The sequence below is a fragment of the Balaenoptera borealis genome (genome assembly GCF_965194805.1).
Source record: "Balaenoptera borealis genome assembly, chromosome: 15".
In the NCBI taxonomy this organism is placed as follows: Eukaryota; Metazoa; Chordata; class Mammalia; order Artiodactyla; family Balaenopteridae; genus Balaenoptera; species Balaenoptera borealis.
In genome coordinates, this window is record NC_138871.1 from 61,939,746 (window position 1) to 61,967,258 (window position 27,513).

At 39.7% G+C, this 27,513-nt stretch overlaps 2 protein-coding genes across 6 annotated transcripts in view; one reads left to right on the plus strand and one right to left on the minus strand.

The window, feature by feature from the left end:
• Positions 1-1,373: 1,373 nt before the first annotated feature.
• On the minus strand, positions 1,374-12,869 carry GPATCH11 (G-patch domain containing 11). Of its 3 annotated transcripts, XM_082356819.1 has the most exons (9): positions 12,715-12,869; positions 8,801-8,872; positions 7,643-7,869; positions 6,774-6,815; positions 5,873-5,993; positions 5,661-5,751; positions 3,522-3,638; positions 2,530-2,611; positions 1,374-1,818 (listed from the first exon to the last, which is right to left on the minus strand). In XM_082356819.1, exons 2-9 carry the CDS (start codon positions 8,857-8,859, stop codon positions 1,763-1,765), a joined length of 795 nt encoding a protein of 264 aa, XP_082212945.1. In that variant the 5' UTR covers positions 8,860-8,872; positions 12,715-12,869; the 3' UTR covers positions 1,374-1,762. The 3 variants fall into 3 exon arrangements, with proteins under 3 accessions (XP_082212945.1, XP_082212947.1, XP_082212946.1); XM_082356821.1 differs by lacking the exon at positions 7,643-7,869; XM_082356820.1 differs by lacking the exon at positions 3,522-3,638.
• HEATR5B (HEAT repeat containing 5B) overlaps positions 12,851-27,513 on the plus strand; it is an 89,629-nt gene continuing 74,966 nt past the window's right edge. Inside the window, exons 1-5 of one of the 3 annotated variants that reach the window (XM_082356674.1) lie at positions 12,851-13,018; positions 13,907-14,054; positions 17,735-17,946; positions 21,445-21,553; positions 23,479-23,628. In XM_082356674.1, the coding sequence (XP_082212800.1) occupies positions 13,929-14,054; positions 17,735-17,946; positions 21,445-21,553; positions 23,479-23,628 (597 nt within the window). In that variant the 5' untranslated portion in view covers positions 12,851-13,018; positions 13,907-13,928. The other 2 variants (XM_082356673.1, XM_082356672.1) reach the window with 2 other exon arrangements.

Below are 27,513 nucleotides of genomic sequence, written 5' to 3' on the forward strand. Positions count from 1 at the left end.
CTCCTTAGTTGTGGCGTGTGAACTCTCAGTTGCGGCATGTGTGTGGTATCTAGTTCCCTGTCCAGGGCTCTAACCCAGGGCCCCTGCATTGGGAGCGTGGAGTCTTACCCACTGCGCCACCAGGAAGTCCCTCTGCTGCATTTTAGAATCAAGGGTAATGATACACAGGCCACAGTGACCAATTACATCAGAATCTCTGGAGGTGGGACCTTTGTATTATCATTTTTTTTAAAGCTCCCCAAGTTAGACTTGAGAACAAGTGAACTAGGTCACATTAGGTCAGAGGCTAATACAACTCATACTACTGATTATCTTAATTTGGGCAACTGTAGGTTAGCTTCTGCTATGTCGTCAGGTATACTGTTTATAATAAAAAGAAGAGGCTGATCTCTTGCTCAATGCTACTAAAAGGTGAGCTGTAAAACTGTACAGATGAGGTCACAACTTGATCCAAAGAACAGTCATGCTCTAGTTTAACCTAGAGCACTAGTTCTCATCCACAGGTGATAATCAGATACATTCTTAGAACTTTAAAATAGATAGATATCCGGAAACTATCCTAGACTAGCTGAATCAAGTCACTCAGGGTGGCACCTGAGCTTGTGAACTTTAAAAAAGTTCATGATTTTGATGCCCAAACTTAGATGGAGCTCTCTAGAGGTGTGCCACATGGTATGTCTTTAGCTATATCTGGTTAAATTATAGGGAAGCAGAATTCAGCTTAAGACAGAAAAATAACTTTAAAAACGACTTAGAGCTACCCAGCAATGCAATGGTCCATTTTAAGGCAGTGAGCTCTCTGTGGCTGGAGGAATAAAGGCAGAGGTTGGATTACCACCTACTAGGAATGCTGTCAAAGGGATTAAGAAGTTGGATCACCTGATACTTAAGGTTACTCCCAATTATTGTTTCTTTAGCCAAAATGGGCAATTGTTCACTTATAATGGATATACACATTGCTATGAAAACTCATGATTTTACGGAATATCATAATTACTTTGTTTGTAAAACTGATTAGAATTAAGTACTATTAATGGAACCTTGCCTCTGACATTACTCTTATTGAGGGGAATACTTTTCCCCTCCTTCTCATGCTTGCATGGATGGAAGGGAACTTCTTCTTGCTCCTTGGAAGAGAGAAGCGTGGGAACAAGCTCTGTGAACCTGTATTCATTCCATCTCAACAGAGAGGTGTCTCATCTGATGAGTGATTTTGGGAAAAGGAACTGAGCATGTATGGCCCCACCCCGAGGGGTTGGTTCTCTCACCTTGAAAGCTAATGGTCTCCTAATGCAAAGATGGGCTCTGTCCCTCCGAGGCAAGGTCGGCAGTTCTCTCTAACCAGGGAGATCTCGCAGGGAGCATGACTGGAGAACAAGTCAACTAGCTCTTTATTTCATTGATAATAAAGCTGATATTTTGATCTCCAACTCCCATGTCTTATTTCTCAGTTTGTTCCAAAGTGAAGAAGGGAATAAGAGAGTTGGTGTCCTTAAATCCCATAAACGTCACAAAAGAGTCATAAATTGTAATTGCCCATGTCTATAATAATTGTGTTCTGAAATGGCTTTCCATTATGTTTTTGAAGCCAGTGAACAATTATATTCTAAAGTACAAAGTACTTCTAATGTACAAAAACAATGAAACATATAAAGGCCCTCTTTCTTTACTGGTATCAAAAATTTGGAAATTCTAACTGCTCAACTGTCTATCTTTAGGAAACACTAACATTTGCCAAGCTTCTACTTTATTGAGAATAATCTTAGTCATGATCTGCAGAAGTTGGTCCTGGGCAATTTGAAGACAGGTCTTCTTTATCTGTAATTTATGTGAGGAAAAGGAACAATTAATACAAATTGCATAGTATACTATTCTAGAAAATTATTTCAACATGACATGTATTTTGTAGCTGTGTTTGCTTCTTACTCTGCTAAACAAACCAGGAAAAGATACAACAATAACCCAAAATTCTTCACCTCTCATGTACAAAGTCCTTAAATTCAAGTCAGCAAAGCTGACTTGGGCAAGTGTGTTAGAAGGGAAAGCACTTGTGTCTGTTAAGACATTTGACACATTTTAAACCATTTCTTTCCTTACAATGAAAAAAAAAAATGGAGTGGATTTCAACGTTCTGATTTTTATGGTTCAGGGACAGTATTCTACCTAAATACAAAAAAATTCGTTCTAAAAATTTACTATATTTTTCAGGTAGCTGAAGAGTCATGAAAAATAAAGCATGAAAAAAATTCAACATCCTCAAGTGATTAAAAACTCTATTTCTTTTGAAATAGAAGACTGAAAAGTTCCCTTCTGCACATTCAGTTTCTGAAAAGTTAAAAGCACCTTTAATCAACCCTCAATTATTTCTCTGTCCACTATTTCTTTAAAGCATTCATCCAACATGGCCATTTGGATGGAATAAAAAAATTTCCATTGTCTATGGGAAATGTGACTTTCATAAAAAATCAAAGCTAAAATCAAAGAGTGTTTGTATTCAATATTTTTAAAAAGTATAAAGTATCTTCTTACCTTCATAGGCTGTTCCACACCAAATACAATACAGATGTTCTTCTCTTAAATAACTAGTCAATATTTGTAATTTTTCCAGTACCTAGATATAGGATACAAGCATATTAATAGTTCACATTGAACAGAATCTTGGTTTTCGGGTCTCTTAGATCATGCTGAATTACCCTAAGGCCCTAAGTCTTCTACTACACGCTCAACCAGTTAGGAGAGGTGTCAAGGGCAGAATATATTAGAACATGTCCCAGTTTACCAGTTACCCTATTTTCACATCTGTCAGACACAACGGAGACCCCTTGTTAACATTTCAACAATAGAGCTTGGCTGGCTCTATTAGAATCAGCATCCTTTAAAGACCCCTTCTACTTTCAACAAATCTGGGTGAAACTGTCTCTCTCTACCACTAAAGTTCTCATCAATGGTCTCCCAGTTAAGTGGAACATATGGTTTTCAAATTGTGAATGTCTCCTACTACTCTTTTATACAAAGTAACCACAGAAATGTGTATTCTTTTCTTGAATAATCTCTACTTCCTTTGAATTGTGTTTTTTTGCTTTGTTTTGTTTGTGGGTGGGGGAGGGAGGTACTCAGAATCACTTCCAGGAGTTCAGCAGGAAACAAGGTAGAAATTAACATAAGTTACATTTGCAGCTAATCCATCATCCAAACTAAAACTGAGGTGAGAGGGTAGACTGAAGCTAATAGGGAAAATTATATTAAGTTTTGCTTTGGGGTTCATGAAATAAACCTGTAATGCAGTGGTTCTCAAGGGGTGATTTTTTCCCCTCAGGGGAAAACGTAGTAATGTCTGAAGACATTTTCCGTTGTCACAAGGGGGAAGTGCAACGGACATCTGGTGGGTGGAGGCCACAGATGCTCCCAGATATCTCACAATGCACAGAACGGCCCCCCGACAACAAACAACTGCCCAGTTCAAAATGTTAATCGTGCCAAGGCTGAGACAGCCGGCTTACGGAACTGGTGCCAACACATACACTTAAGTCTTCACTCTTATATTCATCTTCATCTTGTTCTTCTTCTTCCTCTTCCTCTTCTTCAGTTTCCTCTTCAAGCCTCAACCAGTACCATGCCTCCCTGGGAACCTGAATATTCTGAAAATGTAGAATTATTCCCAATTAAACATAGCTAAACATAACTCTATCACAAGTATGTTCCTGTCAACATGAATTCATTCTCTCAATTAAATATTTACTGAGTGCTGCTTTAAGAGTAAAGCACTATGAACTATGGGGATGCAAAACCCAGTTAGAATACTGCCTCCCAGTTGCTGACAATCTAGTAGGGAAAAGAAGCTATGGGTATAAGTAGCTTAATGGGTGTAAAATGATACACATCAGCGAAGAAATCTTAAGTATCACGACACATATTCAAAATAATGTGCTATGGAAATAGAGAAAAGAGAGATTGCTTCCAGCAATCTATTTACATATGAAGGAAATTTTACAAACATTCTTGAGACTTTTTTGTTTTAATTGAAGGAAACTTTTTTATTCTTTTTTTAAAAATTTATTTATTTTTTTGGCTGCATTGGGTCTTAGTTGCTGCAAGTGGGCTTTCTCTAGTTGTGGTGAGTGGGGGCTACTCTTCGTTGCGGTGCGAGGGCTTCTCACTGCGGTGGCTTCTCTTGTTGAGGAGCACGGGCTCTAGGCATGCGGGCTTCAGTAGTTGTGGCTCGCAGGCTCTAGAGCGCAGGCTTAGTAATTGTGGCGCACGGACTTAGTTGCTCCGCAGCATGTGGAATCTTCCTGGACCAGGGATTGAACCCATGTCCCCTGCAATGGCAGGCAGATTCTTAATCGTTGCACCACCAGGGAAGTCCCCATTTTTGGGACTTTATTTTATTTTATTTATTTATTTTTAAAATAAATTTATTAATTTTTTAATTTATTTATTTTTGGCTGCGTTGGGTCTTCGTTGCTGAGCGCGGTCTTTCTCTAGTTGTGGCAAGCAGGGCTACTCTTCATTGTGGTGCACGGGCTTCTCATTGCAGTGGCTTCTCTTGTTGAGGAGCACGGACTCTAGGCACACGGGCTTCAGTAGTTGTGGCACGTGGGCTCAGTAGTTGTGGCTCGCCGGCTGCAGAGCACAGGCTCAGTAGTTGCAGTGCACGGGCTTAGTTGCTCTGCGGCATGTGGGTCTTCCTAGACCATGGCTCGAACCCGTGTCCCCTGCATTGGCAGGTGGATTCTTAACCACTGTGCCACCAGGGAAGCCCCCCATTTTTATCTATCTATCTATCTATCTAATTATTTATTTATTTATGGCTGTGTTGGGTCTTTGTTGCAGCGGGCGGGCTTTCTCTAGTTGCAGCGAGCGGGGCTACTCTTCATTGTGGTGCGTGGGCTTCTCATTGCAGTGGCTTCTCTTTGTTGCGGAGCACGGGCCCTAGAGCGCATGGGCTTCAGTAGTTGTAGCACACGGGCTCAGTAGTTGTGGCTCACGGGCTCTAGAGCACAGGCTCAGTAGTTGTGGCGCACAGGCTTAGTTGCTCTGCGGCATGTGGGATCTTCCCAGACCAGGGCTCGAACCCGTGTCCCCTGCATTGGCAGGCGGATTCTTAACCACTGCACCACCAGGGAAGTCCGAAGCCCCCTATTTTTGAGACTTTAAATGAAGTTATTTTATTTTGATGGTAATTGAACCATCAAAATTAAAAAAATGAAATCAAATCAAAAATTGAATTTTAAGAACCATTCAAATCTGAAATAGATAGTAGTCTACCATGATTTTACTAGTTAGAGACACATACAGTATTGGATATGGACTGAAAATAGGCTATTCTGGTTAACCAAACATCCTGGTGAACAGAATTTCCACACATAATAGTCCTGAGTAATCAATATTCAAATAAGTGGAGAACAGTTAAGTGTAAAAATGGTATTTTACCCTTAGAGGATAATTCAGACTACTCAGGTTCCTGCAGTGAACAAGTCATTATTATGAGTATCAGTTATCATAGATCAATAGTGCATCTTAAATGAAAGCTTTAATGGGTAGATACACCAGGCTTGGAGTTCTCTCTTTCTCTCTCTCTTTTTAACAATAAAAATACACAGCAAATCACACTGGGTGCCAAAACACTTTACCAAACTGAAAGCAGGTAAAAGGCTTACCTTCTGAGTATCCAATTGTTGACAGGCTCTCTGGCTTCTTCTAAGATCTCCTTCTAGCTTCATTTCATCTTGCTTATTTTTAAGTCGCATTCTGATTCAAAGAAAAAAATAGTACATTAGAGGTCTGTGCTCTCTTTATCCATTTTATATGTCCAAGTACCAGAAAACATACCGCAATAAAGAAAAGGTGAAACTATAAACAGCTAAAATACCGAAACTGTTCTGCAGCTCTTTCTTCAACTTGTTTTTTCATGTGAATCTTTCTTCTATAGCTTTCCAATTTTTCCTCTGCTTTCCGTTTTAGTAATGCCTCATGACCAATGCCACTTTTTCCTGCTCAAACAGGACACACTGATGAGAAATGTACTGACTTTATATTTCAAAACATGACAACTTAAAATTTCTTTTTCTGGCCACACCTCGCGGCTTGTGGGATCTTAGTTCCCCAACCAGGGACTGAACCAGAGCTCTAGGCAGTGAAAGCGCCAAGTCCTAACAGTTGGACTGCCAGGGAATTCCCTAAATACTTACAGATTAAATGCAATTCTAATTTGAGTACAACCACTCAAAATCATTTGATAAGAAGGACGGGAGAAAACACTAGAGATTTTTTTTTAACCCAAACACATAATTTGATTTTTACAAAGATCATTGGTCTGATCTAATAAGATGGTAATACTATACACATTTTTTCAAATTGGGAAAACAGTATCAACTTTCATACTTACATATAAATATGGTGAACAAATAAAGTATATATTTTTTTCTCTTTAATTTGTCCAAAGTATTAAGAAAAACATTTAATGGATACATCTGTCTCAGGATACTTTTAGGACACTCAGTGGACAAAAATAGCTTTGTGCTTTTAATGGTTACAACACTTTTTCCCCTGTATTTTTATGATTAAAATTTTATTTTATACTGACTAAAACTTACTTTTATTTTTAGTTTAAAAGGTCTAGAAGTTTAACTAAGAAACATTTTACTAAGGGTGTCTTATGATAAGAACTGTAATAGTACCACCATAAAAAAGTATTTATTAAGCAAATATATGTGCTAAATTTAAGTGTAAGTTGTTATTACTGGTAAATAGCCTCAAAAATAATTACATACCTGTTTTGACATTGAGAGGAATTGGTTCAACAATACCGTCTCCTAAAAAAAAAAAAAGAGAACAAAACACAAACTACTTTAGAAATTCTTCCTCAAACTACAGGTAGGTGCAGTATGCAACTTTATAATGTTCTATACTTATCCCCTTCAGTTTCAATGATACTCAGAACTGAAACTGAACATCAATACTCTACAATCAACTACCACCCTCGCCTTCAAATACTTAGTCCTCAATAAGGCTGATCCACAGCCTGCAACGCCACCTGAAGGTAGGAAGGATTTTAAGAAGTGAAAACACTGATATATATCCAGGAGGGTGGCAGCCACAAGAGAGAGCAAAGCCTTGCGAGGTGAAGGTCAAAGCAATGACAATAAAGGAGAGGAGAGGAGAAAAACAGCTTACAGAAGCTACTATACGTATATGGCCTCTATCTCTTAAGCAATCTCATTCCTAAAAGAGAGGTGAGAACTGGGCTTCTCCAGCTGAGTGGTCACTCAGGCAGCTGCCACAGGTACAGAGCAAGCAGGGCAGAGTCCTGCCATCATCTCCGATATTGCTTCACTGTCCTTTGGGCCACTGTACTTCTTAACCCTTCTCTTGTCACCATTCTTAGCTGCTGCCTCCATTGTAAGCCTCGTCCATCCCACTTGTTAGCGCCTTTGAGGCCGAGCTGGGCAGATAAGCAGCTCTTGATGGCACATGTCTAAGGTGGATGTAGGAAGATGGAAGTTCTCCATAAGCTTGCCAGCAACACAAGAGCCTAGGAAGCTTAAGTTGTTTCAATTTCTGTGTAGAGGGACAGAGATTAAAGAGTCATCACTGGTACTCATCAATAAATTACAGCTGTTTATTTCTGGCTGTGACTCACCACTTTTGCCGAGGGCCTGACCACTTTTATAGCCCATCTTCTGGAGCAAAGCAAACCCTTTGTTTTCACAGCCTAGTGCATTCTTCAATCCAATGTCACGTCTCTCTTGTTCTTCTTCTTTTAAACTCTTCTGCTTATTTTTCAAATTAGCTTCCTGTTGCTTTTCTTCTTTTCGACGGGCTTCTCGGATTTGCCTCAGCATTGGCAAGCCTGGTCTGATATCTTCTCTGAAGAATGAGGGAAAAGGTTATTTTGGACCAGTACATGAAAGTTTCTCATAGCTTTGCCACTTACTCACTTGACACTACTTAATATTTCAGTGCTACCTCTAGGAGCATCTTTGTTGTCACCACTGTTAGAACATAACCAATGTCCTTTGAGAATGGCTGTGTTAGTTAAAATGATGAAGGCTGGTACCATATTGTAAGAAACTAAAAGTACAGAGTTGAAGAAATTAGAAATAGTAGGTTCAGACTAATTTTTCTAAGAGGTTCGCTATAATAAAAAGCAAAGCTGGACAGCAGGTATTAAGAGGCGATGAGATGAAATGAAGTAAAACAGTAAATATCCTTGGAAGAGGGGAATAAAAAGAATCAAGGGCAGGAAAAAAACACCTAGCATTAAAAAGGAAGAAGAGATTTCTAGTATCTTTGTACTATAGACATATAGGAAGTATTTCCATGAAGCAATAAGACTAAGTTCCAACCTCACCTTTAAAATCAGTGGCATTGCTTAGGGCTTCCCTGGTGGCGCAGTGGTTGGGAGTCCGCCTGCCAATGCAGGGGACATGGGTTTGAGCCCTGGTCCGGTTGGATCCCCCATGCCACAGAGCAACTGGGCCTGTGCACCACAGCTGCTGGGCCTGTGCTCTGGAGCTTGCATGCCACAACTACTGAAGCCCGCTCACCTGGAGCCCGTGCTCCGAAATGGGAGAGGCCACGGCAATGAGAGGCCCACAAACTGCGGCGAGTAGTGGCCCCTGCTTACTGCAGCTGGAAGGGGGCTGCGCAGCAGCGAAGACCCAACACAGCCAAAAATACATAAATAAAATAAATAAATTTATAAAAAAATAAAAATATATAAAATCAATGGCATTGCTGAAAAATCTCCATATATGTCTTACACATATCATTTCATGGGGTGTGCACATTTACTTACTGAACATTAATGAAGGCATCAGACATATAGTCCTCTTCTTCTGCCATGTTCAGCTTCATATGGCAAAACCATCTACAAATCAAATAGGATAAAGTAACGGTTACTAATTTTCAGTTTACCAAAATGGAAATAAACCTGTATGCATCCCCAGCCATGACCCTTTTCTAGAGCTCTACTCCATATTCAAGTGTCCTTTTGACATCCTTCTGGGTGGAGCTCTCAAACTCAACAATCCAAACAACTCATTCTCTTCCCCCTCCCAAGACCTCCTTCATCCCTGTATTTCCAAATTAACGTCACCACTATCTCCCTCTTCCTGACCTCTTATAAACCTCTGTCAACTCTTCCTCCGTATTATCTCCCATAGGCATTTTTTCCTATAGTTGTGACCACTGCTTTCGTTCAGGCATTTTTTTCTCACCTGAACTATTACAACTGCTTCCTAATTGGTCTCATTGCCTTTGGCCTCTCCTCCTCCAACCCATCCTCTAGAACCTCTCCAGAGTGGTTTTTTAAAAACATAAGTCAGGCCATGTTACTTGCCAGTTTCAAATCCTTCAGTAAACTTTACCCTGTGGGCAGTGGAGGAACCATCATTTTCACATGGTAGCCGGAGACATCCTTCATAATCTGACCTCTGACTCTCCTCTAGGACTCATTAGTCACGCCACATGGTCTCTCTCATTGCCCTCAGAACACACCACAGACAGTTCCCTCCTCCTAGGCCTAGACTACCCTCCTTCACAAAAGCCTGTCCTGACCACTTCAGGCCTCTCTCCATAGCACTTTATGTTCAAGCTGTTCATTTGTAACTTGATATAGTTAACACTTCACTTATGTGGAAACACTTTTGAGGACAGTTTCTATCCAAAATAGTTAAAATCACGTAATTATAAAGTACACTTCAAACTTTATTGTGTATATGAATTGCCCTGGGATCTTCTTAAAATGCAGAGTCTGATTCTGAGCTGGAGCTTGAGGTTCTGCACTTCTAACAGGCGCCCGGGTGCTGTCAATGCTGCTGGTCCAGTTGCTGGATACAAAAGCAGTCACTTGCTGCAGCGCACATATGCTGATTTGGCCTGCTCACCATCCTTCCCTTTGGAAACCCGGCCCTCTGCCCTCCTTGTGGTTCTAGTGGAGGGTGGCAATCTTAGTACCATATACTCTCTTGGGCACAAGATGGCCAGTTATAGTATCTTATGTCCTAGCAAAGGCGAGGGGATGACCTAAACAGGGCAAATAAGCATCTCTTTCCCTAATGATACGAATATATGGATTGCAGGGAAAAGAAGCTCTCTTTGTTGGGGTTTCTAAACTGGAAGTATGTGAAGCTGGGCTGTGGACGGCCATCTTCTTGGCCATTCGAAGAGATCCTGTTCTGCAGAATGAAGCCAGAGAGAGACAGGCCTAAAGGCAATGAGTCTCCAACCCTAGTTTCCAAGGCCCTGATTCCTGCAGCTCTTTCTTTAATACTATGACCTACCATTCTTCCCAGCTACATAGGCTGATAAGTTTCCTCATTATTTAAGCTTGTTTAAACAGGGGTTCTGTCAACTGTAACCAAGAGTCTGGACAATTACATTGGATGAAAACAGTATTACTGTACTGGTTTTTATATTTTTAATGTATATCTTCCCAACTAGGCTGTAAACCAAAAAGATAAGTCCCCTGTATACCCACTGCCTACCACTGTGTCCCAAACATCATAAATCCTCAGTGTTTAGCTATGATGAGGATAAGAAGGGTCTTTAATTATATTTCTGATTTTGTAGTAACGGAATACTTTTTTCCTGTGTCGCCATGTCTTATTTTTTTTAAATCTTCTTGTAAATCTATCAATACAGAAAACTGCATAAAATAAATGTGTAGCTTAGTGCATTTTTATGAGGCAAACACTCTTGTAACCATGTGGTAGCCTCCAAGATGGCCCCCAGTGATTTTTACCTCTTGGTTTTCAACATCCTTCCACAGTGAACGGGTTGACTTATGTAACCAACAGGATATTGTAGAAATGGTGGAGTGTGACTTCTTGGTCATAAAAGACACTACAGCTCTTAGATCACTCTAACTCTGAAGTTAGTTAGATCACTCCCTCTGAAGGAAGTCAGCTGTTATGCAGTAAGGATATTTAAGCAGATCTATGGAAGTGTCCACACAGGAGGAACTGAGGCCTCCTGTTGACAACCAGCACAAACTTGGGAGTGACATGAGTGAGTCGCCTTGGAAATGGATCCTCCAGCCCCAGTCAAGCCTTCAGATGCTCACTGTGGGCTGGCATCTTCCTTACAACTTCTTTTTTTAATTTTAATTTTTTGATTATTTATTTATTATTTTTTGGCCGCGTAGTGCGGCATGTGGGAGCTTAGTTCCCCGAGCAGGGATCGAACCCACGCCCCCTGCACTGGAAGCACGGACTTTTAACCACTGGACCACCAGGGAAGTCCCCATTACAACTTCTTAAATTCCAAGCTAAGTCAAACCACTAACAAACTCCTGACCCACAGAAACTGTGAGATAATAAATGATTATAGTTATTTCAAGCTGCTAAACTTTAATGTTCTACAGCAAAAGATAATAGAAATCATCACCCATATCAGCAGATAGAACCTTGTCAGCCACCCAGAAGCCCTCCCTGTCCCCTACCCTATCGCACCCCTTACAGTCACTTCCTTTTCCTTATGGTTTCATCATCCACACATGCATCCTTAAACATTACAGCTTAGTTTTGCCTAATTGTCCTTTTATTATAATACAATAAGCTAAAAGTATGTAAGATTATATACAGCACTTGTGGTAATTCACCGTCTCTAAATCTCAGATTCTTCATTTGTAATAATAGTATTTTTATACATAATGATCTAGCACCTACCGAGTGTATCAAACATTTTTATCCCATTTAATTACCATTAACAACTCTGTAAGGTATGGACAGTTAGTCCTGCTTTAATTAAGACTCAGTATGGCTAAATGACTTGCTCAACACCACAAAAAATCCAGGTCTCAGAGCTCATTTACTGCAAATAGGATTCTATTATTTTTAAGGGACCTATTTAGCTCTAAAGTGCTATGCAGAGGGGTTACAGATTTTTTAAACCCCCTTTTTATGGGTACAATATACTTTAGCATCATCTGTTCCCATAAGGATAAGGATAAACTTCACAAGGCGATAATCCTGGCAGAATGATGGTGGCTTGGATCACAGTGACAGCAGTGTAAGTGGTGAGAAATGATCGGATTCTGGGTATATTCTGAAGATAGAGGTAACGGGATTTGCTGCTGGATTGGCGGTGGTGTGGGAAAGATCGATGTCAAGCATTATTACTTCAAGGCTTTTGGTCTGAATACCTGGAAGAATGGAGTTACCATTTTTTGAGAGCGGTTAGACTGTAGCATCAGGTTTTGTTTTTGTTTTGTTTTTTGGCAGATAGTGGGCAGGGAGGTGGCAATAAGAGTGCTGCTTCATATCTCTTCCCTCTTGTTTTTGTGGCGCGCGGGCTCAGTAGTTGTGGCTCGCGGGCTCTAGAGCACAGGCTGAGTAACATATGTATATGTATAACTGATTCACTTTGTTATAAAGCAGAAACTAACACACCATTGTAAAGCAATTATACTCCAAAAAAAAAAGAAAAGAGTGCTGCTTCACATGTACTGAGAGTCCCATTACACATCCAAGTGGAGAGATGGACTAAGTAGTTGGATGTACAGTAGAAAGGTGACAAGAAGCGCGTCAGACCCAAACACTCCTCTCAGGGGCCGCAGATCCCTTCCCTCTCGCGGCCCTCCCAGGTGCAAGCGTGCCACAGACGCGACCACTCACGGGTGGGAACACTGGTGATGGTGTGACGGGTAGTCACAGCCAGTGCACAGATCACCGCCCTTCATCATTCCACCAGGCGCCCACAGCTCCTTACCTGGCAGCTCTACTCTCCCCAGACCAGCTCGCGAAAGCTAGCGCTGCGCAGACGCTCACCAACCTGCGCCGGACCTCTGGGCCTTCGCTTCCACCAGAGTTTCCGCGGCCAGTGTCAATTGGAAACCGGAGGCAGGCGGGGCCCGGCGGACGTGGTTAAGTGCGCTTGCGCAGGATCAGCCTTCCGCGCACGCGCTCTCCTCGCGCTTCCGGCTGGCAGAAGTGCAGCAGGCGGGGCATCCGGGTCCCTTGGCGGCTGCTTCTAGCCCCGGAGCTCAGCTCGTCTACCCATGCCAGACTAGGAGGTGAGGCCGACCCGTCCGCCGCGATAGCGTGCACGTTGACACACACACACACACACACACACACACGCACACACACACACACGCACGCACACCCCAGGGCCCCCACTAGGTTATCAGAGGGCTGGGGACGGAATTCGAGTTCGTAATGAATATTTGCCCTTTTCAGGCGCCGGACTTGGTTCCGAGTCGCCGCCTCCTGGGGTTGACAGCCCGGGTGACCCGGCAGAGGCCTGAGACGGCCTCGGGCCCGGCGCTTCGCTGCCTTCCTCCAAATAGCCGGGTTTACCCGGACCTGCAGCGCGCGCGGCCTCTGCCTGCTGCGTTCCTGGACCGCCCGGCGTTGTCGCTGAAGCTTCGGCCGCGGGGACCTGGCCTCCCGCCGCCACCTCATCCCCGTAGGAAGACTCTCGGAGCCTTCCAGTGTGGGATCTCTCCTGGGACGTTTTGACCTCCTCCTGGGGCAGGTGCAGCAGGGGAAGCGGAAAGATGCTGTGCACCGATCAGTGGAAGAGGAAAAAGGAGGATGGGTTGTCAGGCCCTGCTGGGGTTTGATCTCGGTGCTTCAGTTTTCCCGTTTATGGAATGGGTTAATGACGTGTTTTTGCTAGGCATTTTTTTTCTGGAATAATGCCTTATTTGCAATATTTATTTTAATTTTCCTTTGAACCCATTATTCATTCTTCCTCACCAAGCATGACTTGGTTTTTTTTTGCACCCTTATCCTTTAAAATTAGGTTCTCAGGTTTTGCCTCAAGGAAGTTATGTAAGTTTCCTCCAGATGAAATGAGAAGTAAAGCCTTATTTTTCATTTCTTAGTGATTACATTTGTTAAGTTTGACTTTTAACATTAACAAGTTCTTACAGGTATTTTAAAATTGTTTATTTAAGGTGTGAAATTCAAACTTCAGTCATGGAGTTAGCCCACAGTTTATTACTAAATGAAGAAGCTTTGGCTCAGATCACTGAAGCGAAGAGACCAGTTTTTATCTTTGAATGGTTGCGATTTCTTGATAAAGTCTTGGTTGCTGCCAACAAGGTATGGTATAATTTTTTTTCTATTTGGGTTAACATATATAAAGACTATTATATGTACATGATTTGTAAGAAAACACATTATGTTTTGGAGGTTGTGGGTCATTTGTGGAACTTGAGAATATTACACTGTACTGTAGTAAGAATTTCTTGTCTGTCCTTTTCTATCCTGTGGCAAAACCCAAACCTCGTTTAAATCCAGCTTATTGCCTGGATAGAGACTTCATGTTTCTACCTGGACTTCTGAATGTGAGTGGAGAAAAACATGATTATATGACTGCTGTCACTTTTCTTTTTTAAAATAAATTTATTTATTTTTAATTTTTATTTTTGGTTGCGTTGGGCCTTGCGCGGGCTTCTCATTGAGGTGGCTTCTCTTGTTGCAGAGCACGGGCTCCAGGTGCGCGGGCTTCAGTAGTTGTGACACGCAAGCTCTAGAGCACAGGCTCAGTAGTTGTGGCGCACGGGCTTAGTTGCTCCGCGGCATGTGGGCTCTTCCCGGACCAGGGCTCAAACCCGTGTCCCCTGCATTGGCAGGCAGTTTCTTAACCACTGTGCCACCAGGGAAGTCCTGGGTGCTTTCACTTTAAATTCATTATCTCCAACATCAAGTGGTCCCTCAGTGCTGTGTAGCAATTCCAGTATCTTCACTTGTCTCTCTGAAGAGTTAATAATAGGCTTTTCTTTCTTTTTCCTTCTTCCTTCACAATCTTTTCACCCAAGTTACTTTTCATTATTTGTGTGTTTATTTTCTGTCTTTAAAATTAGATGCTTTCCTCAAACATTTGAGGAAAATTTGGCTGTCTGTTCAAATTTTGAGCGAGTAGTAAAAGTTTTCTCGTCAGGGTGAAGTGTGCTTCGCCATAGACTAGTCCAATTCTTTGAGGAACCCCTTTAGGTTTTTCTGAGCTAGTCATTCCCTATAAGAGACTTTTTTACTCTAATGTCCTAAGGTATATGACTAGCTGCCAAGGTTCGAGGATTCGGGGGAGAAGGCTGGGGACTTCAACATTCAGTGTCTAAACTTTTAATTAATCCCCCTGTTTTCAGTGCAGTTTTCCCAGCCCACAGCTGTGCCCGAGCTCACTAAGTTCAGGATGGGGGAGAGAGATGTGGGAGTCTTACAGCTTCTTAAATAGACACTCAACCATTCCTTCCATTTCTAGGCACAACTTTACTGTCTCTTCTATAAGCATTTGGGGCCTCAAAACAAGAGCAACAACGAACAAACATGAGCTTTTCAGGGGTCCTGTGTTGGAAGTTGGGGCTTTTCTTAAGTTTCTATAATGGGGATACCTGGCTTCTATATTTTACATTGATTCTTTTTCTGTTTTCTTTGCCCTTTTATATTGGTTCTTTTTTTTTTTTTTTTTTTTGGTTGCCCTTTAGTATACTTTTAGTTTCTGGAGAGACAGAGTTAATGCATGGATTCATTTACAGTCTTTAACTAGAAGTTTCTATTTTCTCTTAAACCCACTCCAGCTGGATATTTTTTGCCTCCATTACACTGAAACAGATCTTGTATTGCCCAAACCAACGGTCAGTATTCTGTTTTAATGGAGCTGTCAGCAGCTTTTGACATAGCTGATCCTCTATCTTTAAGCACAAAATATCTTTTTTTGTTGTGAAATTGAAAAATACAAAAGAGTATATAAAAAGTATATCCAAATTATGAAGCATAATAATATGAACATCTGTACACCCTTCACCCAAATTAAAAAATAAATTATCATTACTGTTGATGCACAGTTGGGGTGAAGTTTTTCCTGTTTGTGGTTCCCAAGACAGTATTTGCTTTTAGTTCTACTCCTGCTTCACTAGTTACTCCTCATTCTCTTTTGCTGGCTCTTTCTCAGTCCTGGGCACTCTTTTTTTTATTTTTATTTTTTTAAAAAAACACATCTTATTCCTTCAGTGATATCATCTAATCTCATGATTTTTACTACCGTCTTTGTAGTAATGATTCCCAGATATCCAACTAGCTACTCCACCTCTTTCTCTTGAATATCTAAACAGCATCTCAAAGTTAACATATTTAAAAGTAAGTTCTCGGGGCTTCCCTGGTGGCGCAGTGGTTGAGAATCTCCCTGCCAATGCAGGGGACACGGGTTCAAGCCCTGGTCTGGGAAGATCCCACGTGCCGCGGAGCAACTGGGCCCGTGAGCCACAACTACTGAGCCTGCGTGTCTGGAGCCTGTGCTCCGCAACAAGAGAGGCCGCGATAGTGAGAGGCCTGCGCACAGCGATGAAGAGTGGTCCCCACTTGCCGCAACTAGAGAAAGCCCTCGCACAGAAACGAAGACCCAACACAGCTAAAAATAAATAAATAAATTTATAATAAAAAAAAATATTAAAAAAAAAAAAAAAACTAAGTTCTCGATTTCACTGTCTCAAACCTGTCCTTTCCCCAGTGCTTCCTATCTCAGGAAATGACCGTATAATCCTTCTGGTTGCTCAGGTCATAAATCTTAGAGCAATTCTTCACTTCCTTCTTTTTCTCAAACTCCACATCATATTTATCAGCAAATCATATTGGTTCTCTCCCCTAAATATATCCAGAATTCAGTTACTTCTCATTATTTCCATTGTTACCACCCTCATTTCTTGTTGGATTATTGCCACAACTTCTTAAGTGCTCACCGTGCTTCCAGCCGTGTACCTTGTAGAGTATCCTCAGCTCAGTAGTCAGAATGACCCTGTTAAAGCATTTAATCGTGTCCCTCCTCTGCCTCAGACTCTCACTGAGAATAAAATACAAAGTTCTTACAATGGTGTATGAGGCATTGCATGACCTGCTCCCTTCTATCATTCTGACTTCATCTCCTGCTACTTCCTCTGTCTTATTTTGCTCCGGCCACACTGGCTTCTTGCTGTCCTCAAGCATGCTGAGCATGCTCCCACCTCAAGGCCCTTGTACTTGTTCCCTGCCTGGAATGTTCTTCTCCCAGATATCTGCATAACTCACGTCTTCACTTCTTTTCAGAGATGCCTTTTTCTTACTAATCTGTATAAAACAGGAAGAACTCACAGTATTCATTTGTTTATTTGGTAAACTCTGTTTCTCCCCACTAGAATGTAAACTTCATGAGGGCAGAGACTGTCTATTGTAATCACTCTTGCACCCCAGTACCTAGAATAGTGCATGGCATATAAGTGCACAATAAGTATTTCTTTAATGGATGGATGAATTCTCAGCATTGATTACGAGTAGATCTGAATATTTCTTCTGTTGCCTAGAGATCTTCAGAGTTTCTTTTGGTTTCCTTTACTGACCTACAACTTTATGAACTACTGACTTTGCTTTTATAGGGGACCCTAGCTGAGTTCTAAGATGTCAATTGTCCATACACCCAATATTTTACATCCTTTGACTGACTGTTGGTTTTATTTTTTAATAAGTCAGCATGGAAACTTTTTGGATATAGAGTAGTGACTTTTATTGGCAGCTAACTTTGTGGAATTGGAGGAGAATGAGGAGAATATTTAATCTAGGAAAGAATGGTTCATTTTTTAGTGAACTCTTTCTTATCTTGAAAATTCTCATTTATGGTTTTATGCCTAATGTAATATAGATTTTAATTATTAGAATGCCTTAACTGTTAAGTATTTTTAAATTTTCACTAAAAGGTAACAAATTTAAGTATAAGAAAAAAACTGATGATGTTCTTTATTTTTTTATAACAGACTGATGTAAAGGAAAAACAGAAAAAACTTGTTGAACAATTAACTGGATTAATAAGTAGTTCACCTGGACCACCTACGCGAAAATTGTTAGCTAAAAATCTTGCAGCCCTTTATAGCATTGGAGATACTTTCACTGTTTTTCAAACACTTGATAAATGTAATGACATTATCAGAAATAAAGATGACACTGCAGCCTACTTACCAACAAAACTGTAAGTACTTACTTTGAGAATGACCCTTGAAACTTGTTTTTTCAGAGTAATTTATCTTAATAAGGGCCTGCTGATCATAAAGACCCCTATGTAGATGGAACCTGAGGCATGCTGCTGACAATAAAAGCTCTAAGTAGGTCTGGGAAAGGGGTTCTATTTCAACATATGCTCCATTGCCCCTGGGACTTTTAGCAAACTACAGAGAATTGGTATGATGTTAGCAATTTGCACAGGGGTTTTTGGTAATTTTGGGAGGAGATAATATTCTTGGCTGGGATGGAAAGAAAAGTAAAGATTTTCTAGGTAATGAGATTGAGGCAGGAATGGGCAAACTATAGCCCACAGGCCAAATCCAGCTTGCCACCTATTTTGTAAATAAAGTTTATTAGAATACAGACATGCTCCTTCATTTAGGCGGTGGCTGCTTTCACGCTTAAATGGCAGAACTGAGTACCTGAGACAGAGACCATTTTGCCTGCAAGTTTGCTAACTCCTAAATTAAGGGCTTGACCCAATTTCAAGCCCGTACCTGTGGTCTGGGTCAAGGGCAGACATTTTCAGAGCAAGTCTTGAGGATAATGGCATAGGGATGCATCCTGTGAAAGAGTCAAATAAGAAAATCAGGAGTTATTATAGTACAGTGAGGAGTGCTGTGGGCGGGAAAGTAACACCTGAATAAACTTAGCTGTGGTGTGAGGGGAGAGCAATGTCAACAAATCCTTCTCAAAGAAGCATCAGCCAAAGAAGATCAACCATCCAGGAAGGAAATATGGAAGTGAGTCAAGTAAGGGGTTAAGATGGGAAAAGGGGAAGATGGATGTGACAGGTCATGGACTGGCAAATTTTATGGAAAGGGCCAGATAGTAAATAGTTTTGGCTTTGTGGGGTATCATCTCTGTTGCAACTACTCAACTCTGCCATAGACGGTATGTAAATAAATGAGTACAGCTGCGTACCAATAAAACTATTTGCAACAACAGGTGGCAGGCTGGATGATGGGCCAGATTTGGCCTGCAGGCTGTGGTTTGCCAACCTATTTTCTAGACAAAGGAAACTGATAATTGGAAATGGAAGTGGCTTATTTATACCTTGTTTACAGTGCTTACAGAAAGATACAAAATAGTGGGGGCAATAAGTTGGGAAAATGATGAGTCCAATTCTGGCATGCTGAATTTGGAATCCAGGTGGGAATATCCAAGTGACAGTGTGTAGTAAGCAGTTGGAAATCCTGGTCTGGATTTCAGAGACCTGAGCTGAGAATGTCATTTTGGTGAGTAGAGAATGAAGATTTTAGAGTAGGCTGAACCCTTTGGTATGGATAAAGTTACCTAGGAAGAGTATTATAATACTGCGTGAGAAGAGAAGGTACCAAGGATACAACTTTAGAACACCAACATTCAAGGAGCCAGGGCCAGTATAATAGCTTAGAGGAAATGGAGAAATTATTCTGAACCCAGACATTGATTTTTAGGTCTGTTTTCAACTTCATAGATATGTTGTGATTAAGTTTTGTGTTGTTTGGGATAGATGTAGCTCTCAAAAGTTTTAGAAGAGATTAGAGTGTATTAGTGTTTTCCATATTATTTTGGAGTTTGAAGCTATGTTAATAGTTTTGTGATTTAGTTCTCTACCACTTGGCAAATCCACATGTAATTTTATAGTTCTGGCTAAGTAGACTTTATTACATATTACATATTATTCATACGTATTTCCAGTGGATTCATGGGTTCTAATTAGGAATTCACTATTATATTCTGGCATGTGATCTCAGTCATTTTTAGCTTTGTTATCAGCCTATAGAGTATTGAAAAAAGCATGGGATTTGGAGTCAAAGAAGTGAAGGTAGATTCCCTGATCCTACTGCTAATTGCTTGTACGATAGTAAACTATATTTAATCTCTCTCAGCCTCAGAGTAACTTGCTCAGGACACATAGCTATTGTGTGACAGGTTCTAGGATTTAGGTACAGATCTGCCAAACTCCAGAGGATACACCTTTATGCCCAGCTCCTGCCTCTAAGCTAAGCTCAGAGCTATTCACTTATTTACTGTTTACATAAGTGATGGTAGGGTGATTTCCCCACCATGGGAAGAGATGGGCTGCTGTTACATTTCTTCTTCTAGGTAGTCAGGTGTTCTGTTAAACCCATTTAGATTAAATTTTACAAGTAATTGCTTATTATTATTTGTATATTAAGAGGCAGACACTGTGAGCAATACAAAAATGTATAACCTTCCTCTGTTTCTGAACTTTACATTTCCGTTGGCAGGGCAGGATAAGATATAGACATATAAAATGGTCAAGTTACAACACAGGAAACAATATACTTTTGTCAGAATGAGTGGTTGACATTTTACATATAATGAGAGAAGAGAGGGATCATTGTGGATGGACATAATTTGGAAAGTCCTCAAAAGGAAAGGTTGAGTTTCTTTCCAAAGGATGGGTATGATTTGTTATGTAAATATATGTTTATTCTCTTATTTTCCTAACAAGAATACAATTTGATCATCCATAGTATCTGTTACAATTATACAGAATAAACAAGGTGTTCTTTTTTTTTAATTTTTTAAAATTGAAATATAGTTGATTTATGATATTGTGTTAGTTTCAGGTATACAGCAAAGTGAGTCAGTTTTATATGTATATATAGTTTTCAGATTATCTTCCATTATAGGTTATTACAAGATATTGAATATAGTTCCCTGTGCTGTACAGTAAATCCTTGTTGCTTATCTATTTTATGTATAGTAGTTTGTATCTGCTAATCCCATACTCCTAATTTATCCCTCCCCCCTTTTCTCCCTTTGGTAACCAAGTTTGTTTTCTGTGTCTGTGAGTCTGTTTCTGTTTTGTCTATTGCGTTCATTTGTATTATTTTTTAGATTCCATGTATAAGTAATATCATATAATATTTATCTTTGTCTGACTTACTTCACTTAATATGATATTCTCTAGGTTCATCCATGTTATTGCAAATGGCAATATTGCATTCTTTTTTATGGATGAGTAGTATTCCATTGTATATTTACACCACATCTTCTTAAACCAGTCATCTGTTGATGGGCACTTAGGTTGTTTCCATGTCTTGGCCATTATAAATAGTGTTGCTACGAACATTGGGTGCCTCTGTCTTTTCGAGTTAGAGTTTTCATCTTTTCAGGATATATGCCCAGGAATGGGATTGCTGGATCATGTGGTAGCTATATTTTTAGTTTTTTAAGGAATCTCCATACTGTTTTCCATAGTGGTTGCACCAATTTACATTCCCACCAACAGTGTAGGAGGGTTCCCTTTTCTCCACACCATCTCCAGCATTTATTATTTGTAGACTTTTTGATGATAGCCAAGAATCAACAAGGTGTTCTTGAAAGTTGAAAATTAAGGATTTGTGGCCAAAAGTGTCCTGCACAAATACAAATTGATTTCTGAAAATAAGAAAAATATTATAAAATTATTAATCTGAACAGTGACTGGTGAAAATGTCACTTCTTACAGGGCTGCAGTGGCTTGTGTTGGAGCATTTTATGAAAAAATGGGGAGAATGTTAGGCAGTGCATTTCCAGAAACAGTAAATAATCTTTTGAAATCTCTGAAAAGTGCAGAGGTAAGTTTTACAACAAATATTATTTAAATGTTTTGCTTGTGGTGGGAGTTAGATATTAGTTAAAAATATATGTTGCCTTTTTTCTGTCACTGTAGTACTTATATTGCTTAGCAAGAGGGTAATTTAGGGGCTTCCCTGGTGGCGCAGTGGTTGAGAGTCTGCCTGCCAATGCAGGGGACACGGGTTCGAGCCCTGGTCTTGGAAGATCCCACATGCCGCGGAGCAACTGGGCCCGTGAGCCACAACTGCTGAGCCTGCGCGTCTGGAGCCTGTGCTCCGCAACAGGAGAGGCCACAATAGTGAGAGGCCCGCGCACCGCGATGAGGAGTGGCCCCCGCTTGCCGCAACTACAAGAAGCCCTAGCACAGAAACGAAGACCCAACATAGTAATCAATCAATCAATCAATAAATCTTTAAAAAAAAAAAAAAAAAGAGGGTAATTTAAAATTATTACTTGCAAAAAAATATTACTCGCCCCTTGTTTTAACGTACATTACCTCATATTTCAGGGAGAAGGGAAAGAATACTTTACCTTGACAAAGAATAGGTTTATGTATTATTTTATTTAGCCCTAGGGATATTTTTGTACTGCCATATTATTTTTTGTGCCATAGCTAATGTATTAGTTTCCTACGGCTGCCATAATAAATTACCACAGACTGGGTGGGTTAAAATAACAGAAATTTATTGTCTCACAATTCTGGAAGCTAAAAGTCTGAAATCAAGGTATCAGCAGGGCCGTGCTGCCTCTGATAGCTCTTGGGAATAGTCCTTCCATGGCTTCTTAGCTTCTGGTTGTTGCTGACAGCCCTTGGCTTTGGTGGTATTCCTTGGTTTGCAGATGTATCTCTCCAATTTCTGTCTCCATTGTCATATGGTGTTCTCCCTATGCATCTGTGTTTTCTGTCCAAGTTCTTCTATTACAAGGATACCAGTCTATTATAAGGATACCATATTCTTCTGTCATAAGGATTAGGGTCCACCCTAATATAGTATGACCTCATCTTTACTTGATTTCATCTGCAAAGACCTTATTTCCAAATAAAGTCATGTTCACAGGTAACAGGGCATAGGACTTGAACTCATCTTTTGGTGGGACAGTATTCAATCCACAGCAACTAATATGAAGTAAAAATAGTTCTGTTTTGTCATGTCAGTTTGGTATTACTTCTGAAAATTCCTTGTTCATTTGGGGTTAACTAAAAATAGACCAAGCACGGGTCTCATAGTCTAATTCTTTGTCTAGGAAAGCTAAAGATTTCTTGGACAACACCTCTTCTGGGAACTCTTTGTCTATTAATTTATTAAGCAAGAATTGAGGACATATTCTCAGGCATTAGACATATAAAGATGAATAAGATCTACTCCCTGACCTCTACTCCCTAACCACTACTCCCTGACCACTAGCTTACAGTCTAGTGAAAGAAATCTATGTTTGAATAAGTATACTATCAGAAATATGAATCAAGCACAGTAAGAGTATAAAAACAAGAGTTCAGAGTAGTCTCAAGAAGTTGATAGTTTGGAATATCTCTGTGAGAAGTTTTTAAAATGTGTTGGATGTTTTCTTCCTCTTTTAGATGGTTTATGTTCTTAAGTACTTTTTACTTAACTTTTCACATTCTGAAAGCTTGGATCCTTGAGGTATTATATTGAAGCTTTTGAATTTGTCATGTTCTCATTATTTGCACTTCAACAGATCATGGAAACATAAGAATATGTTTACTTACTGTAACCTAATTTCTCAAATAATTATTTTGTTGAAGTTAATAATTATTTTTACCTTTCGAACACGTTCTAAAATACTTTTTTATTTTTCATTACTTACTATTTACGTTTAGAGGTAAGACCATTAGGCCCAGAGAACTTTTGTCTTTTGGTACGTTCTTATTTAAATGTAGAATTTGCTTTATGTTCTTTTCTAGTCTCAAGGGCGAAGTGAAATCTTAATGAGTCTACAGAAAGTTCTGAATGGACTGGGTGGTGCAGCAGCTTCCTGTCATCGTGATATTTACAAGAATGCCAGGTCTCTCTTAACTGACAGGTCAATGGCTGTTCGATGTGCAGTTGCCAAGGTTAGTACTCGGCTATTTATAATGTTGCTCCTTATCCTGCTTGCTCTGAAACAGTCAATGATTTTTTTTTTTTCTTTGAAAGTTTCAAAATAAGATGGCATGATTTTGGTTCCCATGGATTAGTTTCATTTCATTTTCTAGAATTATATACAAAATGGAATCAGGTGGTATGTGCTTTTTTTTTTTGTTTTTCCCTGGCTTCTTTCACGCAGCATAATTATTTTGAGATTTCTCAGTGTTGTTACATGTATCAATAGTTCATTCCTTTTAATTGCTGAGTAGTATTTCATTGTATGGCTATGCCGCAATTGGTGGATTCCTTTGCCTATTATGGACATTTGGGTTGCTTCCAGTTTTGGATATTACAAAAAAAGCTGCTGTGAACATCTGTGTACTAGTTTTTGTTATCGACACATGCTTTCCTTTCACTTGGGTAAATACCTAGGAGTGGAATGGCTGGATCATATTTTAGATTTACATTTAATTTTTGGAGAAATTGCCACTGTTTTCCAAAGTACTATGAGAGTTCCACGTTCTCCACGTCTCACCAACATTTGGTATTGCCAGTCTTTTTAATTTTAGCCACTCTTACAGATATGTACAGGTATCTCATTGTGGCTTTAATTCACATTTCCAGACTAATGATGATCATATTTTTAGGTGCTTATTTACCATCCATATCTTCTTTGATGAAGAGTCTATTCAAAATTTTTGTGCATTGTTTTATTGAATTATTTGTTTCCTTATTATAGAGTTTTTTTTTTAACATCTTTATTAGAGTATAATTGCTTTACAATGGTGTGTTAGTTTCTGCTTTATAACAAAGTGAATCAGTTATACATATACATATGTCCCCATATCTCTTCCCTCTTGCATCTCCCTCCCTATCCCACCCCTCTAGGTGGTCACAAAGCACCGAGCTTATCTCCCTGTGCTATGCGGCTGCTTCCCACTAGCTAGCTATTTTACGTTTGGTAGTGTATATATGTCCATGCCACTCTCTCACTTTGTCCCAGCTTACCCTTCCCCCTCCCCATATCCTCAAGTCCATTCTCTAGTAGGTCTGCGTCTTTCTTCCCGTCTTGCCCCTAGGTTCTTCATGACCTTTTTTTTTTTTTTTTTTTTAGATTCCATATATATGTGTTAGCATACGGTATTTGTTTTTCTCTTTCTGACTTACTTCACTCTGTATGACAGACTCTAGGTCCATCCACCTCACTACAAATAACTCCATTTCGTTTCTTTTTATGGCTGAGTAATATTCCATTGTATATATGTGCCACAGTCAGAATGGCCATCATCAAAAAATCTACAAACAATAAATGCTGGAGAGGGTGTGGAGAAAAGGGAACCCTCTTGCACTGTTGGTGGGAATGTAAATTGATACAGCCACTATGGAGAACAGTATGGAGGTTCCTTAAAAAACTAAAAATACAACTACCATATGACCCAGCAATCCCATTACTGGGCATATACCCTGAGAAAACCATAATTCAAAAAGAGTCATGTACCACAATGTTCATTGCAGCTCTATTTACAATAGCCAGGACATGGAAGCAACCTAAGTGTCCATCAACAGATGAATGGGGGCTTCCCTGGTGGTGCAGTGGTTAAGAATCCGCCTGCCAATGCAGGGGACATGGGTTCGAGCCCTGGTCCACAAGGATCCCACATGCCCCGGAGCACCTAAGCCCGTGAGCCACAACTACTGAAGCCCGTGCGCCTAGAGCCTGTGCTCCGCAACGAGAGAAACCACTGTAATGAGAAGCCTGCGCACAGCAATGAAGAGTGGCCCCGCTCGCCGCAGCTGGAGAGAGCCCACGCGCAGCAATGAAGACCCAACACGGCCAAAAATAAATATATAAAAAATAAACAAAAATCAAAAAATCATGAATGGATAAAGAAGATGTGGCACATATATTATAGAGTTTTGAGTCTACTTTGTAGGTTCTTTATTTCTATATCAGATATGTGATTTGCAAATATTTTCTCCCACTCTGTGGTCTGTCTTTTCATTCCCTAAATAGTGCCTTTCTAAGAAGAGAAGTTTTGAATTTTGTCAAAGTCCAATTTATACGTTTTTCTTATATTGTGCTTTTAGTATTGTATCTAAGAAAGCTTTTCCTAGCCCAAACTTTCTCCTGTTTCCTAGTTTTATAGTTTTACACTTAGATGTATGATCCATTTTGAGTTAATTTTTGTATATAGTGTGAGGTATGAATCGAAGATTTTTTGTTTTGTTTTGGTTTTTGCACGTGGATATTCACTTGTTCTAGCACCATGTTGAAAAGACTCTTTTCTTCACTAAATTGCCTTTGCACCTTTGTTGAAAATCAGTTGTCCGTATAAATGTGGATCTAGTTTTGGAATCTGTATTCTGTTTCATTGATCTATTTGTCTATCTTGATGTCAGTAACACTTTCTTGATTACTGTACTTTTATAATGTCTTAAAATCAGGTAGTGTTAGCCCTCCAACTTTTTCTTTTTCAAAATAGTTTTGGCTATTCTAGGTCCTTTGCATTTCCATATAAATTTTAACTTGTCCATTTCTACAAAAACAACATGCTGGGATTTTTATTCAGGTTGCATTGAATCTATAGATCAATTTGGGGATAGTTGACAGCTTAACAATACTTAGTCCAACTCATGAATGCGATATCTCTATCTCTCATTCATTTAGGTCTTCTTTGATTACTCTTAGCAACACTTTGTGGTTTTCAAATGCACAGATCTTGCACCTCTTTTGTCAGATTTATCCATAAGTATTTCATTTTTTATGCTATTTTAAATAGTATTAATTAAAAGCTTTTTTTTTCAATTTCTAATTGTTCATTACTAACATATAGAAGTACAACTGATTTTTGTACATTGGTCTTGTATCCACCAACCTTCTTAAACTGCCTTACTAGTTCTATCAGCTTTTTTAATAGATCCTATCAGATACTCTGTGTAGACAATCATGTTGTCTATGAATAAAGACAGTTTTACTTCTTTTCCAATCTGGATGCTTTTTATTTATTTTTCTTTCTTACTGCACTGGCTGGTTAGATCCTTCAGTGCAATGTTGAATAGAAAACATGAGAGGTGACATCCTTGTCTTGTTCCTGATCCTTAAGGGGAAAACATCCAGTCTTTCACCATCAAGTATGATGTTAACTGTCAGTTTTCCTTGATGATCTTTATCAAGTTGAGGAAGTGCCCTTATATTTCTAGCCTTCCAAGAAGTTTTTATCAAGAATGGATTTTGTCAAATTTGATTTCTTGTGTCGTTTCTGTTGTTGCTATTTTCTAATTAAGCGTTTTTGTTTTTTTGGGTTTTTTTGGCTGCTTTCTGCGGCTTGTGGGATCTTAGTTCCCCAACCAGGGATTGAACCCAGGCCCCTGGCAGTGAAAGTGCTGAGTCCTAACCACTGGACCGCCAGGGAATTCCTGTCTAATTAAGCTTTTTATTTTAGGATAATTGTAGGTTTTCCTGCATTTGTAAGAAATAATATACAGAGATCTTTATAAACTTTTACCCAGTTCCCCCCAATGGTAATATCTTCTAAAAGCATAGTACAATATTACAAGCAGTATAATACAATATTGACATTGACACAATCCACTGATCTTGTTCAGTTTTCCCAAGTTTTACTTATATTCTGTTAAATGTTTTTTCAGCCTCTATTGAGATGAATTGTATGACTTTTCTTTTTCAGCTTACTAATGTAATGAATCCACATTGATTAGTTTTAGAATTTTAACCAATCTTTCATTCCTAGGATAAACCCTACTTGGTTGTGATATAGTATCCATTTTATATATTGTTGGATTAGAGTTGCTAAAATTTTGTGTATAATTTTTGCATTGTGTTCATGAGGGATATTGGCATGTAGTTTTCTTCT

Excerpts from the sequence above, each read along its gene's own strand:
- GPATCH11 (XM_082356819.1), bottom strand. The coding sequence starts at position 8,859 with ATGAAGCTGAACATGGCAGAAGAAGAGGACTATATGTCTGATGCCTTC. Across the intron at positions 7,870-8,800 it reads GATGCCTTCATTAATGTTCA|AGAAGATATCAGACCAGGCT; the intron begins GTAAGTAAATGT and ends CTCATTCTTCAG. Across the intron at positions 6,816-7,642 it reads TCAGGCCCTCGGCAAAAGTG|GAGACGGTATTGTTGAACCA; the intron begins GTGAGTCACAGC and ends TTTTTTTTTTAG.